Raw genomic sequence first — 12,952 nt, 5'->3', positions numbered from 1 at the left:
AGAGCCTAGGTCTCAAACAACTCTAACCAATATCCCTAGTGTAGTTTTGCTCAACTTTCACATGATGAAATCCATGTGCCATGTTTAGAGCATGTTTTGCAAGCCAATCAGCTACAGCATTGGCATTCCTTGGAGTGTAGTTTAACTCCACTTCTCAGTCTCTATGTAACATGCATCTCACCTTTAAGATTAAGCCAAACTGGGAGTGATTCTCTATTCATCGAAGTAGACTCAATAATAAGTTTTTGCATCCCGACATTCCAGGCCATTTTTAAACCAAGCATGACTGCCTGTAACTCAACATCTAATCTATCCCCTTTAAACAAGTGGTGCATATACCCTTTCAAGAAAGATCTATCATGCATCTTTCTTGATAATCCCGTCGCTGCCAACTCCGCTTATTCTGCATAATTTGACTATTCAAGTTTACACCTAGCTCATGGTGGCTCCCAATGAGCATTTTGGTTTTGCACAATTTGACCATTCAACTTTACACCCACCAGGATTTACCTCGCTTGATTGATAGTTGTGAGAATAGAGAGTTTTGAGACTCATGCTTTCCATGCTCATCAACATGCCCTCGAAAATATGCTCATTTCTTTGCTACCAAAGAAGCCAATAGCTAGTTAGGAATGTTTCCTTCCACCCCTCTCATCCCTTGGCAAATTGACTTTGCAAGTTAGCGTGTAGCCAGTCCCTCAAGTTAAGGCTACAGAGCCTTCAAGCCTCATAAGAGGCTATCATCTTGAGCCATAACCTGCGAGTTTCAGCATAGTCTCTAAGGATGTTAAGCACGCCCTCAATGGTGCTATTGCACTCAATACAATGACTCTCATTAGTCATCCATCTCTTGCATTTTTTTTCATTTGTGAGTAACCGATTTGGCATAGCTAACCGTATAAACATTTTGCAGTAGTGAGTAGTATTGAGTCGCTGGGTTATTTGCCATATATGTTCGACTTTCTTGGTTATTTGTGATCATATTGTAGGTAGATTTGATGGTGAAACTTCCATTTTGATCATGCCACCATTTGACTTTCTAATTATTTGAGTCCATTACACATCAATCCGTAACATACTTCCAAGTGGACTTGATTCCGGACCACACGTTTAATCCTAGCCTATTCTGCTCTATAGCCGGTAATAAATCATCTCCACACTTGTACTTGCTACGAGCACCTTAACCTATAACTCATCTCATGGTTTAATAAGCCCCCACCCTAGCTTTGCCACATAAGCTAGATTCTGGCTTCTTATAGTAAGCTCAACCCACCATTATTCTTGTTTTCAGTATACCCTTTCCCAAGAAATAAACCTGGTTTCTCTTGCTCCGCAATAGGGCGCCAAATGAAGTCACGATTGGTATGGTCACAGTTTGCGTAGTGTGCCCTAGAATGGCTGAAGTGATTGATGAAACTAGAATAGATTGTCCTACCAAAGAAATTATAGGCTATTTTCTTTTCAGTTGGTTAGTCATTTCCGCACCTTGTATACTACATCTTGAAAGCAGTCCTTAGTGACCCACTTATGATGGAGAAGAACTCCCAGATATTTTCCCAAGTCAGTTGCATCTTGAAATCTCAAAGCATTATTCGGCTTCATTCTATGGTTATGGTTCATATTTTTTGAGAAGAAAATCGCGTTTTACTACTGTTCATCTTGAGACCCAAGCTCTCACAGAATGTGCTGAGGCAATCTTCAATTTTAACCACTTGATGCATAGAAGCTTCTGCACATAAAATCATGCCATCAATGAAAAGTAAACGAGATATAGGAGGGCCATTTTTACGTAATCGAATTGGGTGTCAACTTTTGCTCTCTATTTGTTCTTGCATCGAGTCTGCTAATTTCTCCATGCAGATAATGAACAAGTAGTGAGAAAGGATCTCCCTATCTAATCCATCTAGATGAGACAAAACTATATGCTTTTTCTCCATTCCACAACAGTTTCATGCTTGGTATGGGGACATATTTGGATATGATTTGCACCAAATAGTTACCTATTTGTAGCTCCACTTGACACTTTTTGAGAAAGTTCTAATTGACAGTCTTTTTGATTGCCACGAATCCCTTCCTACCATTCATTGTTCTCACGCTATGAATGAGTTGTTGGATCAGAATAATATTGTCAACACTCTGTCATCCCTAGATAAAGCTATATTAGTTGACGATGATCGCTTTTGGCATTATTGCTTTAAAATGATTGGCAATTATCTTAGTGATCACCTAGAAATTAACATTGCATACGCTTTAGGACGCAAGTCTTTCAACTCCTCCGGATGGTCTTTTTTCAGAATTCAGACTAGCAGGTATGGTTAATAGATTTTATTTCTTCTAAATCCCCCTCTAATATCTAATAAGATCACGCATAGATCGCTCCACAGTCTTCCACTGGCTTTGGTAAAACAAAGCATTACGACTGTCTGGTCAAGAGAGCTGCCTTAATTTCTGCATTTGTTACTTCACACCCCATGAATTGCATTTCATTTATATCAACTTGTAGGTAAGTGATAGTACAAGAGATGGATCTCTGAATAGTTAAAAGTAGAGTAGCAAGAAAGTTCGTCACCTTTTCCTTTTATATTTTCATTTTCAAATAACCATTACCCGTCCTCCATGCAAATAATTCCCAGAAAGTTTTTCTTCTTTCTCCTGCTAGCTCTAATATGGAAAATATTGGTGTTTTTGTCACTATTGATTACCTTGCACTCCAGGCCTTTTGAGCCTATATATATGAGTGACTCTTGCACCAAGATTTCCTTAAGTTCACTCCATAGATACCCTTGAAGTCTTCAAAGCTCATCTATCAGGCCATACTTCATTTCTGTTCTAGCAATATTGTTATAAGTCTGTTTATTAGCTTCCTTTTCATTGTATTATTATGATCAAAGACTTTGGTGTTCTAGTTTCGGCATGCCGCAGGGAAAGCTGTAAAATTCTCATTCCATGCATGGGATGATGACCTTCATTCCTGCTTCACAAAGCTTTCAAACTCATTATGCAGCACCCAAGCTACAAGGAATCTAAATGGCTTACTCTCCCGTCTTGATGTTGTCGTACCTTCTATTTTCGACAAAATGGGCCTATGGTTCGACTTGTACCAAGGAAAATGTGCTAGTGTTTAAAAAGGTCTCCATCCAGATATTCAAATTAAGCATTTCATCAAGTTTGCTTTTAACGTTAGTTCTCTGCAATGTAAATCGTGGACCATGGTACTTCAAGTCATTCAAGCCCAAGTCCCCTATAAACCTTTGGATTTCTTTCTCTGGGCCCCTATTCTCAACATTAGATCTACGTGCAGGGTACACTGAGGTGGTGTTGAAGTCACCACCCGGACACTTAGGTCTCTGGAACCATCCTTTCAATACTTCAATGTCTGTTCCAAGTGTCCCGTCTGCAGGCACGCATAGGACTAGCATATACTACAAATATCTCTAAGATTAGAGGTGGTGATTTTCGATGTAGAGGTGGATATATTGTTGTTTCCAAGACCTCCACTCGATGAATCTTATCTAACCAAAGACACCATATCTCCCTTTAAAGCCTTGAACTACAACCATCTCTTTATACGAAAAGCCCAGTGAATTAGCAATGTTCTCAACTTTTCTGCCACTACACCTTGCTCACATCGAGCAACAAAATCAAGAGAGTGAAAATTTGTCAACTCACACGCCCAAAGAAAATGAAATTTATGGTTCAGCCATGTAAGTCAAGAGATAGAAAGCCTCTGATCAGCCACAATATCTTCACTCACATCCATTGTCAAGATCTCCTCATTGAGCATTTTGATATGTATTATTCAATCCATCTATTCCCATAGTGGAGCCCAAAGCTATTTGAATGCTCTGCTCCATTCTAACTCCATTAATCCATTCGCGAGCCCAAGCCCTCCAGTTATCTTCATGTTGCATTCTAATGGAGCTCTCTGTGGGCTATTGCTCTAGTGGCCCATATTGCAAGACAGATATTGGGATAATTGAATGAGTTTCCTTGCCAGTGCCTACTTCTTTTGGTTCTTGGACACGTGCTTGCACTTTAATATTCTCTTTTCCACGTGCTTTTACTCTTGCCCTAGCTTTTTTGTTTCTTTTAAATGTTAGAACTTCTAATCTTGTTTATTGCTCATGCTAACTGTGAAAGTCTTGGAATTATCCCCACGTGATACTTTTACCACCATTCGTTTGTTAATAACCTAAGCGTTCTTTTTCTCCAAGTGAGCCGAGCCAATTATCTGCTGCTGGTCTCCATGAATCTTCCCAATCGTATTAAGGTCGTGATTCTGCAAGATTTCTTTCCTCTTCTCCATTGGTATCCTCTTCTAGCAATCGCATTTAACTAGCATTTGAGGCTTATAGATAATTCCTTTGATTCTGCTGGTTTCCCTAATCTCTAACGTACCATTGTGATGTCCTAGTGCCTTGCCTGAGTCCATCGTCGCTCGTGAGCTATGCTTATGACCCTTAGGATCGGCCATTGGTTGCTTGATTATTCAATTCAGACATTAAGCCATATGGTGCCGATACTTGCCACAATGAAAGCACAGATATTCCAATGGTGAAGGTTGAGCTCTACGCAGATACGAGAAAAACTACCTTTGACAAAGCTATGGTGCAATCAATCTTGAGAGTTTTCCAAACAACATTCCTAATCCTTCTAAGAGATTCACCAGTATAGAGTTCAGTTATTAGCTTCCTAGGCATTGAAATTTGGTCCCCATCACTGCACCAACAAATAGTGATCTGCAATTGTCCATGGACCCTCTTGCAGAGCGCATCCTCAATAGTGAGGAAAGAGACTATATAGTACCCATTATTCAATAGTGTCACCTTGATATGTCGATACAGACTCCACATCCTTGCCAATATTTATCTTGTGAAACCAACAGAGAAGGACTTCCATAAGAGCTTGATGATCAATTAATTCATATATGGCTTGCACCAAGCCACATACTCGTCCTCCGAGACCTTCGATTTATGACACCTCCCAGTTTTCATCCACACGTCTACATCCTCTTCCTCCGACTCGTATTTTCCTCTTCACCTTTCGTGTTATCAACTCTCTTTTTGCTCATCTTTGTAAAGTAATGCTTCCAAGCATTGAGAGCATCATTGGCTAGCGTATTTAGTTCGAGAAGCCCTAAGTCCCACAGGCTAAGAAACTTTTCTTTAAACGAGAATTGGAAACCTCCATTTGTATGCTCAATATTCCTCGGACCCCAGTTGATCTGTTTCTTGATGTTTGTTCGTTGAATGGAAAGCCTTCGCTTTGATTCTCACCGTCCAGATCACTTTCGCCCTTGCCCTCTGTTCCTCACTATCTGAATAGTTAAATTTTGAAAAAATATATAATATAATATAAATTAAATAAAATAACTATAAAATATTTTTATATATAATCTAGGGAGAATCCTCATTTAATCAAGCTGAAACATCTAAATTCAAATTCAGGCCTATACTTTTAACAAATTTTTAATTAGGATGTGATGCTTAATTAGAATTTCTAAATGTTCTTAAATGACCAGTATATCCCTCCATAATTAAAAAATTGATTTACCCCTCCCAAATAATCTCTCCTCTCTAATGATTAATTTTTGGGACAAAAAAATCATATAAGTAATTTTACCCTGTTTAAAATATATAACAAACTTCAAAAATATTTTATTAAAAAAATTTAAATTGCCATATAAATATTCTTGACATAAATATTTTTTATTTTCAGGTTTCAAACATTTATTTTAATATTTTATAATATTTTAATTACAATAAATATTTAATATTGAGTTCCTATGATTTACGTTTTTGGACTGAATTTTCCAAACTTGCTTAAGAAATAAAATGTAGCTATTTTAATTATTTAATTAAAAATATTTTAACGTAATTTATTTTTGTGTTTTTAATTTAAAATATTTTATTGAAATATTTTTGAAGGTTATATATATAATTTTTGAACACTGTAAAATTACTTATTCTTTTTGTTTCAAAAAATAATCATAAGTGATAAAGAAACTTTGGGGAGTTGGGAAAGGTAAAATAATTAAGGCAAAATTAAACATTTGGTTCTTTAATTTTATCCAAAGTTTCAGTTTGGTTCTTTATCTTTAAAAAATACATGATATTTTTTGGTAATAAATATGGTTTTTTTTAAAATTAAACATGATATGTTAGTATATGAAAATATTTTATCAATATTCAAGAACTTAGTACCATCATTTTTTGTTAATAGTTTTAGAGTTGAAAAGCTAAAAATATACTTTTCAAAGTTAAATGACCAAATTAAAACGTTGTACAAAGTTATTAAAAGACTAAAAGTATAATTTCACTAATAATTTTTCTTTTTAATTAAAGAGGGACATTCTAGTCATTTAACAATATTTATAAATTCCTAATAAGTCCTTATGGCCTGCTTAGAAATTTGTTAAATGTTTAAATTTGATTATAAAATTTGCTCCTATTTAACTATAAAATATGCACTTATTACTTCCTACTATCTTTGTCATAATCACTCAACAATATTAACTCAAAGGTATTATTAAAGAATAAATAAAAATATAAATTTTATGAAATAGCTTATAAATAAAATAAAATATAAAAACAATTTAAGTGCACAAAACTAAAAATAAATGAACTGAAGCAAGTACTGAATTTTTCTTACATCATGCGTGACATAGAAGCGCTAAATTCTCAATATATAAAAATTAAGTGATATTTCTTAATTTTGGTTTCTTAATCATTATTTTAGCAACATAAAAATAATAGTGACTTATTCTTTTTCCTGATTTTTTTAAAAATTATTATTATTGTTTTTGCTACAAATGATATCAAAGTGTCATGTTACAACAATTCCAGGAAAAGAGAGACAAAAAATGAAATAGATAAGAATGGGAATTGGAGAAAAACGAAAAATGATGTTTTTGGGATGACATAGATATGAGGTGATAAGTTTTTCATTTTTTTATTTATAAGTTATTTTATAAAATCTAAGAAATGATTAAGTTTTCTTTCTTAACTATATCCTTGATTTTAATATTCAGTAGAATATGGTTGGATATATCAGTGCATACGAGCAATCATTGTAAATTGACAATGAAGATTGGCCCTTGTGGGAGTTGAAAATAAAGAGTACCGTAACAAAGTGCTAAAAATATTAGTATCTCTAGGGAAGTAGCATTGTGTGAAAGAAAGATCCTAAACCCTGGCCTAGAAAAAAAGAACAAAGAAAGAAGGATCCTAAACTTGAACCTACTTAATTGGACGCCATAATTAGCCCGAGGTGGTATCCGAAGAGGAATCAGGACTCAATTTATTATGTAAAATTTCAAGGCCATGGAATATGTGCAGCGACCCAAAGAAACAAGATGCTAAATAATTTAGCATTTCATCTTCACATAAAGCTAACCTCAAGATTCAATTGTCATTGAGAGTGGGACAAAGTTTTGCATCAAATAAAGTTAGGACGAAAAAATTGTGCAAGTTAAAAGGAATACCAATCAACGTTACACCTTAAGGTGTCAGGGTAAATAAATGGTATTGATCTCACTTATACGCATATTAAGAACTGTAAATCCTAGGTGGTTCTCCCCAAAATATAATGCCTCCGATCCGAAGCTCAGTAGTTGAAAGGTGAAGCAATTCCTATTGTGGGGCATCCTTGGGATACCAATCTTGAAGTAAAACCATTTCTCTTCCATTGGGAATCATTTTTAAGTAGTTTTACAATCGTAATAAATATGAAGTAAGTATGTGAGGAGAGTTTTATTTCAACTAACATGAAACGTGCTTATAAGTGCTTATATAGGCAGATCCAAACAGGCTATTAAGTGACAAGTAGTTTTAAGAAATATCTGGGGTAATACTAAAAACTAAAAACAAATAAATAACAATAAGAGATGTAAAGAGAAATATCATGAGGAGATGTTTTTAACGATTAGTCTTTTGACGAAAAAATCTTGCTTAGTTACAAAAGTCAAAACATTCCGCTAGACTTTTCACTTTTCCCCTATGCATTCTTTCTTCAAAGTTCCATTACCATTTAATTTTTCTTTCCTCTTTTAGAATAGTATGCTCTTCAATTCCTTTTCGGCCAGTGAACTAGAATACAAGATATTTTCCTTTGGGTAGTTAAAATGCCTATTGAATGGATTTCTTTGTCTTGGGGTTCATCTACTTATTAGCTACATAGCCTTGGTATTACAAATATTTCTTTCAACATTCGCTCAATCCTTCTCATCCGTGCTTTGTTTATTCAAGCATTAAATTTTCTTGTCATGTTCAGGAAGTAAGAATGGACATTCTCATTTCTGTTGTTGGAAAAATAGTAGAGCTTACTGTGGAACCCATTGGAAGGCAAGTCGGATATTTATTATGCTATAGAAACAATTTGAAGGAGCTAAAGGATCAAGTCGACGAGATGGAGGCAACAAAAAAACGTATCGATCGTGAAGTTGAAGATGAAAAAAGAAATGGAAAAGAGATTCAAGCTGACGTCCTAAAATGGCAAGAAGGTGTTATTGAGACCTTGGAAGAAGTAGAGAAACTTTGTGAAGATGAACCTCATGCTACTATACGGTGTTGGAAATGGTCTTTTCCTAACTTTAAGTCGCAACATCAAATTGGGAGAAGAGCAAAGGAAATGCTAAGCACCATTGTTGAAATGAAGGGAAAGGGGAATTTTGATAAAGGAGTTGGATATGTTCCGCATTTGAATATAATAAACAACTTTTCTTCTCCTATAGGAAGTGGTATGCTTGAGTCAAGAAATTCAGTCAAGAAAGAGGTTGTGTTGTCTCTAAAGGACCCCAAGGTAAGCAAAATTGGGGTTTATGGGATAGATGGAGTGGGAAAGACCACTCTAGTTAAAGAAGTTGCCAAACAAGTTGAGGATGACAAGTTGTTTGATGTAGTGGTTGTGGTAACTATATCCCAAACAAATCTTGAAACAATTCAAGAAGAGATAGCAGAACAGTTAGGGCTCCAGACTTTGAAAAAGATGACCTCATCAATTGGAAGAGCCAACCTCTTATGTGAGAGGATTAAAAAAGAGAAAACTATTCTCATCATACTAGAAGATTTACGGGAGAAAATTGATGTGGAGAATTTAGGAATCCCTTCTTTTGATGTATGGGGAAAAATTAATTCAGAAAAGGTGGGAGTTCCTCAAAAAGATGATTACAAGGGTTGCAAATTATTATTGACTTCAACAAGCCAAGATATTTTACAACAGAATGAAACTCAAAAAAACTTTTGCCTTCAACTTTTGAATGGTGAAGAATCTTGGAGCTTGTTTGAAACCATGGTTGGTGATGTTGTTAAAGATACGAATTTTCAAATTGTAGCAACCCAAGTGGTTGAAAGGTGTGGAGGCTTGCCCGTTTTGATCGTCACAAATGCAAAGGCACTAAAATACAATAAGGACATTCATTTTTGGAAAGATACCTTGAACAATCTAAAAAGGGATAATTCCATGCTTTCATCTCTGGAATTCAATTTGAATCGGTTAGAAGATGAAGCAAAAAAAGTATTCTTGCTTTGTGGTGTGCATGGAACATCCATACTCTTTAATGACTTGTTGAAATATGCTATTGGTTTGGGTATATTCAAATGTATAAATACCATTGAGGATGCAAGGATTAGGCTTTATAGAATAATTGGTGAGCTGAAGGCATCTTGCTTGTTGGTTGATGATGATGCAAGAGCGGGAATGATCGAAATGCATAACAGTTTTCGTGGAGTAGCCAACTCAATCGCCTCAACGTATGTTTTCAGTAAAAGTAATGCTAAGTTACAGGATTGGCCAAAAAAAGGTATTCTTGAAAGTTGTACCCAGATTATCTTGCAACGTTGTTGCATCCAAAAGCTACCTGAAAGATTAGATTGTCCTCGCCTCACATTTCTCCTGATAAACAGCAGGGATAATCGTACTTTAGAAATTCCAGATTCCTTTTTTGAGGGGATGCGAAAACTTGAAGCATTAGATTTGACAGGAATCATCATGTCTTCGTTACCTATATCTCTCTTATCCTTGACCAAACTCAAAACATTGTGTTTGGATAGTTGTTCACTAAAGGATATGACTGGAATAGGTGCATTGAAAAAATTAGAAATTCTTAGCTTAGTCCATTCATCTATAGAAGAGTTCCCAAGTGAAATAAAGCGGTTGACTAAGCTTAGAATGTTAGATTTGAGCAAATCTGGAATTGGGGCTACCCTACCCAACATTTTGTGCAAATTGGCCAAAATAGAGGAACTATATATTGGCAATGCCACAGTTAATTGGGAGGTGGAAAGTTCAAGTAAGCAAAAGAGAAATGCCAGTCTCACTAAGCTCAGCAATTTAACTGGCTTGACTGCTCTGGAAATTCAAGTCCGTGAGGCTTGGCTTTTGCCCAAGGACATACCATTCGACAACCTAGAAAGATATAAGGTTATTATTGGGGACATATGGGAATGGTCAAGCAATAGAAACATCTCGAGGTTGCTAAAGGTGAAGTTGGATACTAGTATTCATTGGGAGCGTGGGATCAAAACATTGATTAAAAAAGTGGACGATTTATACTTGGATAGAGTAAGCGGCATTTCAAATGTGCTTTTCGAATTGAATGGTGAAGGATTTCCATTGCTAAAGCATTTTCACATCCAAAATAATGATGAAATTCAGCATATTATCGACTCAGTGGGAAGGAACCGTACTCATATTTTGTTCCCAAAGTTGGAGACATTGGTACTTCACAATCTTAGTAATTTGGTAAAGATATGTAATGGTCCAATCAGGGATAATTTTTTTGCAGAACTCAAGGTTGTCAAAGTTAAAAGTTGCCACCAATTGATATATCTCTTCTCTATTTCAATGGTTAAAGCTTTTTCTCAACTTGTTGAGATTGAAGTTTCTGAGTGCAGTACTATGAAGAACATTGTGTTAGTAGAAAGTGAAGATGGCGGCAAAACTATTGATGACAAGATTGACTTTCTTCCGTTGCGCTCATTGACTTTACAACATTTGCCAGCCATTGATGATTTTTTCTCCTTGAGAACTGAGCAAAACTCGTTGAGTGCTGATACTCCAACACCATTTTTTAGCGCCAAGGTATATTCTTTAATATTTTGTATATAATATCCAATGATTTATTTACAAAATGAGATTTTACTTTAATTTTTTATCAAATAAGAATTTTATTAGCATCCTCTTATAAATAAATGATGTCAACTTTTTTGGATATCCATTCATGGTCAATCAAAATTCACTACATTAACATTAGATTTTAGAACATGGTTGATTCATACTATTTTATTGTGTATTTCTTATTATCACGGTAAAACTCAAACCATTTTCACAGGTTAAACTTTCTAAATTGGAGACTTTGAAGTTGAGTACTTTGCATTTGAAAAAGATTTGGGATGACAATCAGTCTTCTGCGCCCTATTTGTTCCAAAATTTGGCCAACTTGACTGTAGAGGATTGTAGTGGCTTAAAGTGTTTATTCTCATCTTCCATGGTTGGAAGACTTTCAAATCTCAAGCAACTTGAAATAAGTAAATGTGATATGATGGAGGAGATAATCGCCACAGAGGAGATAAATGGCGTTCCACTAGAAGAGGTAAATTCAATTTAAATCACAAATATTTTATTGATTAGTTGCAGTCATTTTTTTCAGTAGTAGTTTGATTTTGTATATGAGGTTGAAATTCAATATCAACAACCTCTCTCCTTCTCTCTGTATATCAGAGTATCATACACTTAACTAATTTACATTTTATTGTTTTATTCACTCTTAACCTTGCAATTGGATATCACAGGTGCTTTTTCCCAAACTTGAAGCAATAATAATAAAAGACATGCAGAACTTAAAGATGATATGGCATCCTGTCTTGGCTTCAAATTCCTTGACCTGCTTTAAAAAGTTAGAAGTCAAAAATTGTGAAAAAATTGAGAAAATATTTCCAGAATATATGAATAGAGCATTTGCAATTCTGGAGACATTGAAGGTTGAAGGCTGTATGTCAGTGAAAGAGATATTCCAATTGGGTGTCAATGCAGATGATACAACACAGCTCAAGTATATCACACTACTTCGATTGCCAGAGTTGAAGCAAATTTGGAGCAGAGGTTCTCAATCAAGTACTCTTTGCTTTAAGAACTTGCAAGTTGTGCGTGTTGAAGACTGTGGTGATTTGGAGTACCTTTTCCCATTCTCCATAGCCATGACAAACCTACCTCTACTTGAACAAATTATAATAAAGCGAGCTAAAATGATAAAGGAGATCGTTTCCAATAAAGAAGAACCCTTAGACGATCCTGTAAAATTTGTGTTCAATCAACTTACCTCAGTGGTACTTTGGTGTTTACCAAATTTGCAGGGATTTTGTGCTGGAAATCATAGTTTATCTTGTGCATCATTGAAAAAATTGAGTGTCTACGATTGTGGAAAATTGAAGTTGTTCAAGACACAAGTCACAAGTAGCCAAGAAAGACTTTGTCATGACAATCTCCTGGTCTCAATGAAACAGCCTCTCCTCACACTTGAAGAGGTATAACTCATCCCTTTTTTTTTAAAAAAAAAAAAAGATATAGTTAATCATATTTTTTCTATGTGTTGGTTTTTAAAAATGTGTCTAGGAATTCCTGTACTCTAGGCAAAGTCACTTAAAAACACTTAGGTCTATATAACTTACTAATATTTATATTACTTTTCTAGTTCCTTTATTTCAAAATCACTTATCAAGGTCTTGTAATTAAGTAGTTATCACATTTTAATTTCATATTGACAATATTGTTAATCCATATAATGTAATTCATCTTAAATATGATATAAATACTTTTAATTTTGAAGAACTTGTTTCAGCAGTAGCAATTATTGCAGGTATTGTGAATACAATCTCTTATAATGCATGTATTTAAAAAAGAATATAATTTTCATATAGTTTTTCTGACCAAATAATGTTCACATAGCTTAACACTT

At 34.9% G+C, this 12,952-nt stretch overlaps 1 protein-coding gene across 1 annotated transcript in view; it reads left to right on the top strand.

Moving 5' to 3' along the window:
* Positions 1 to 12,952, top strand: part of LOC114732734 (uncharacterized) — a 44,163-nt gene that overhangs the window by 20,174 nt on the left and 11,037 nt on the right. The window contains exons 6-8 of the mRNA XM_028920069.1: positions 8,272 to 11,079; positions 11,330 to 11,590; positions 11,790 to 12,521. Coding sequence (XP_028775902.1) covers positions 8,272 to 11,079; positions 11,330 to 11,590; positions 11,790 to 12,521 — 3,801 coding nt within the window. The remainder of the gene's footprint in view (positions 1 to 8,271; positions 11,080 to 11,329; positions 11,591 to 11,789; positions 12,522 to 12,952) is intronic.

The sequence above is a fragment of the Neltuma alba genome, unplaced genomic scaffold (genome assembly GCF_004799145.2).
Source record: "Neltuma alba isolate B1F8T4 unplaced genomic scaffold, ASM479914v2 tig00012932_pilon, whole genome shotgun sequence".
NCBI lineage: Eukaryota > Viridiplantae > Streptophyta > Magnoliopsida > Fabales > Fabaceae > Neltuma > Neltuma alba.
This window is presented reverse-complemented; position numbering and strand designations above follow the sequence as displayed.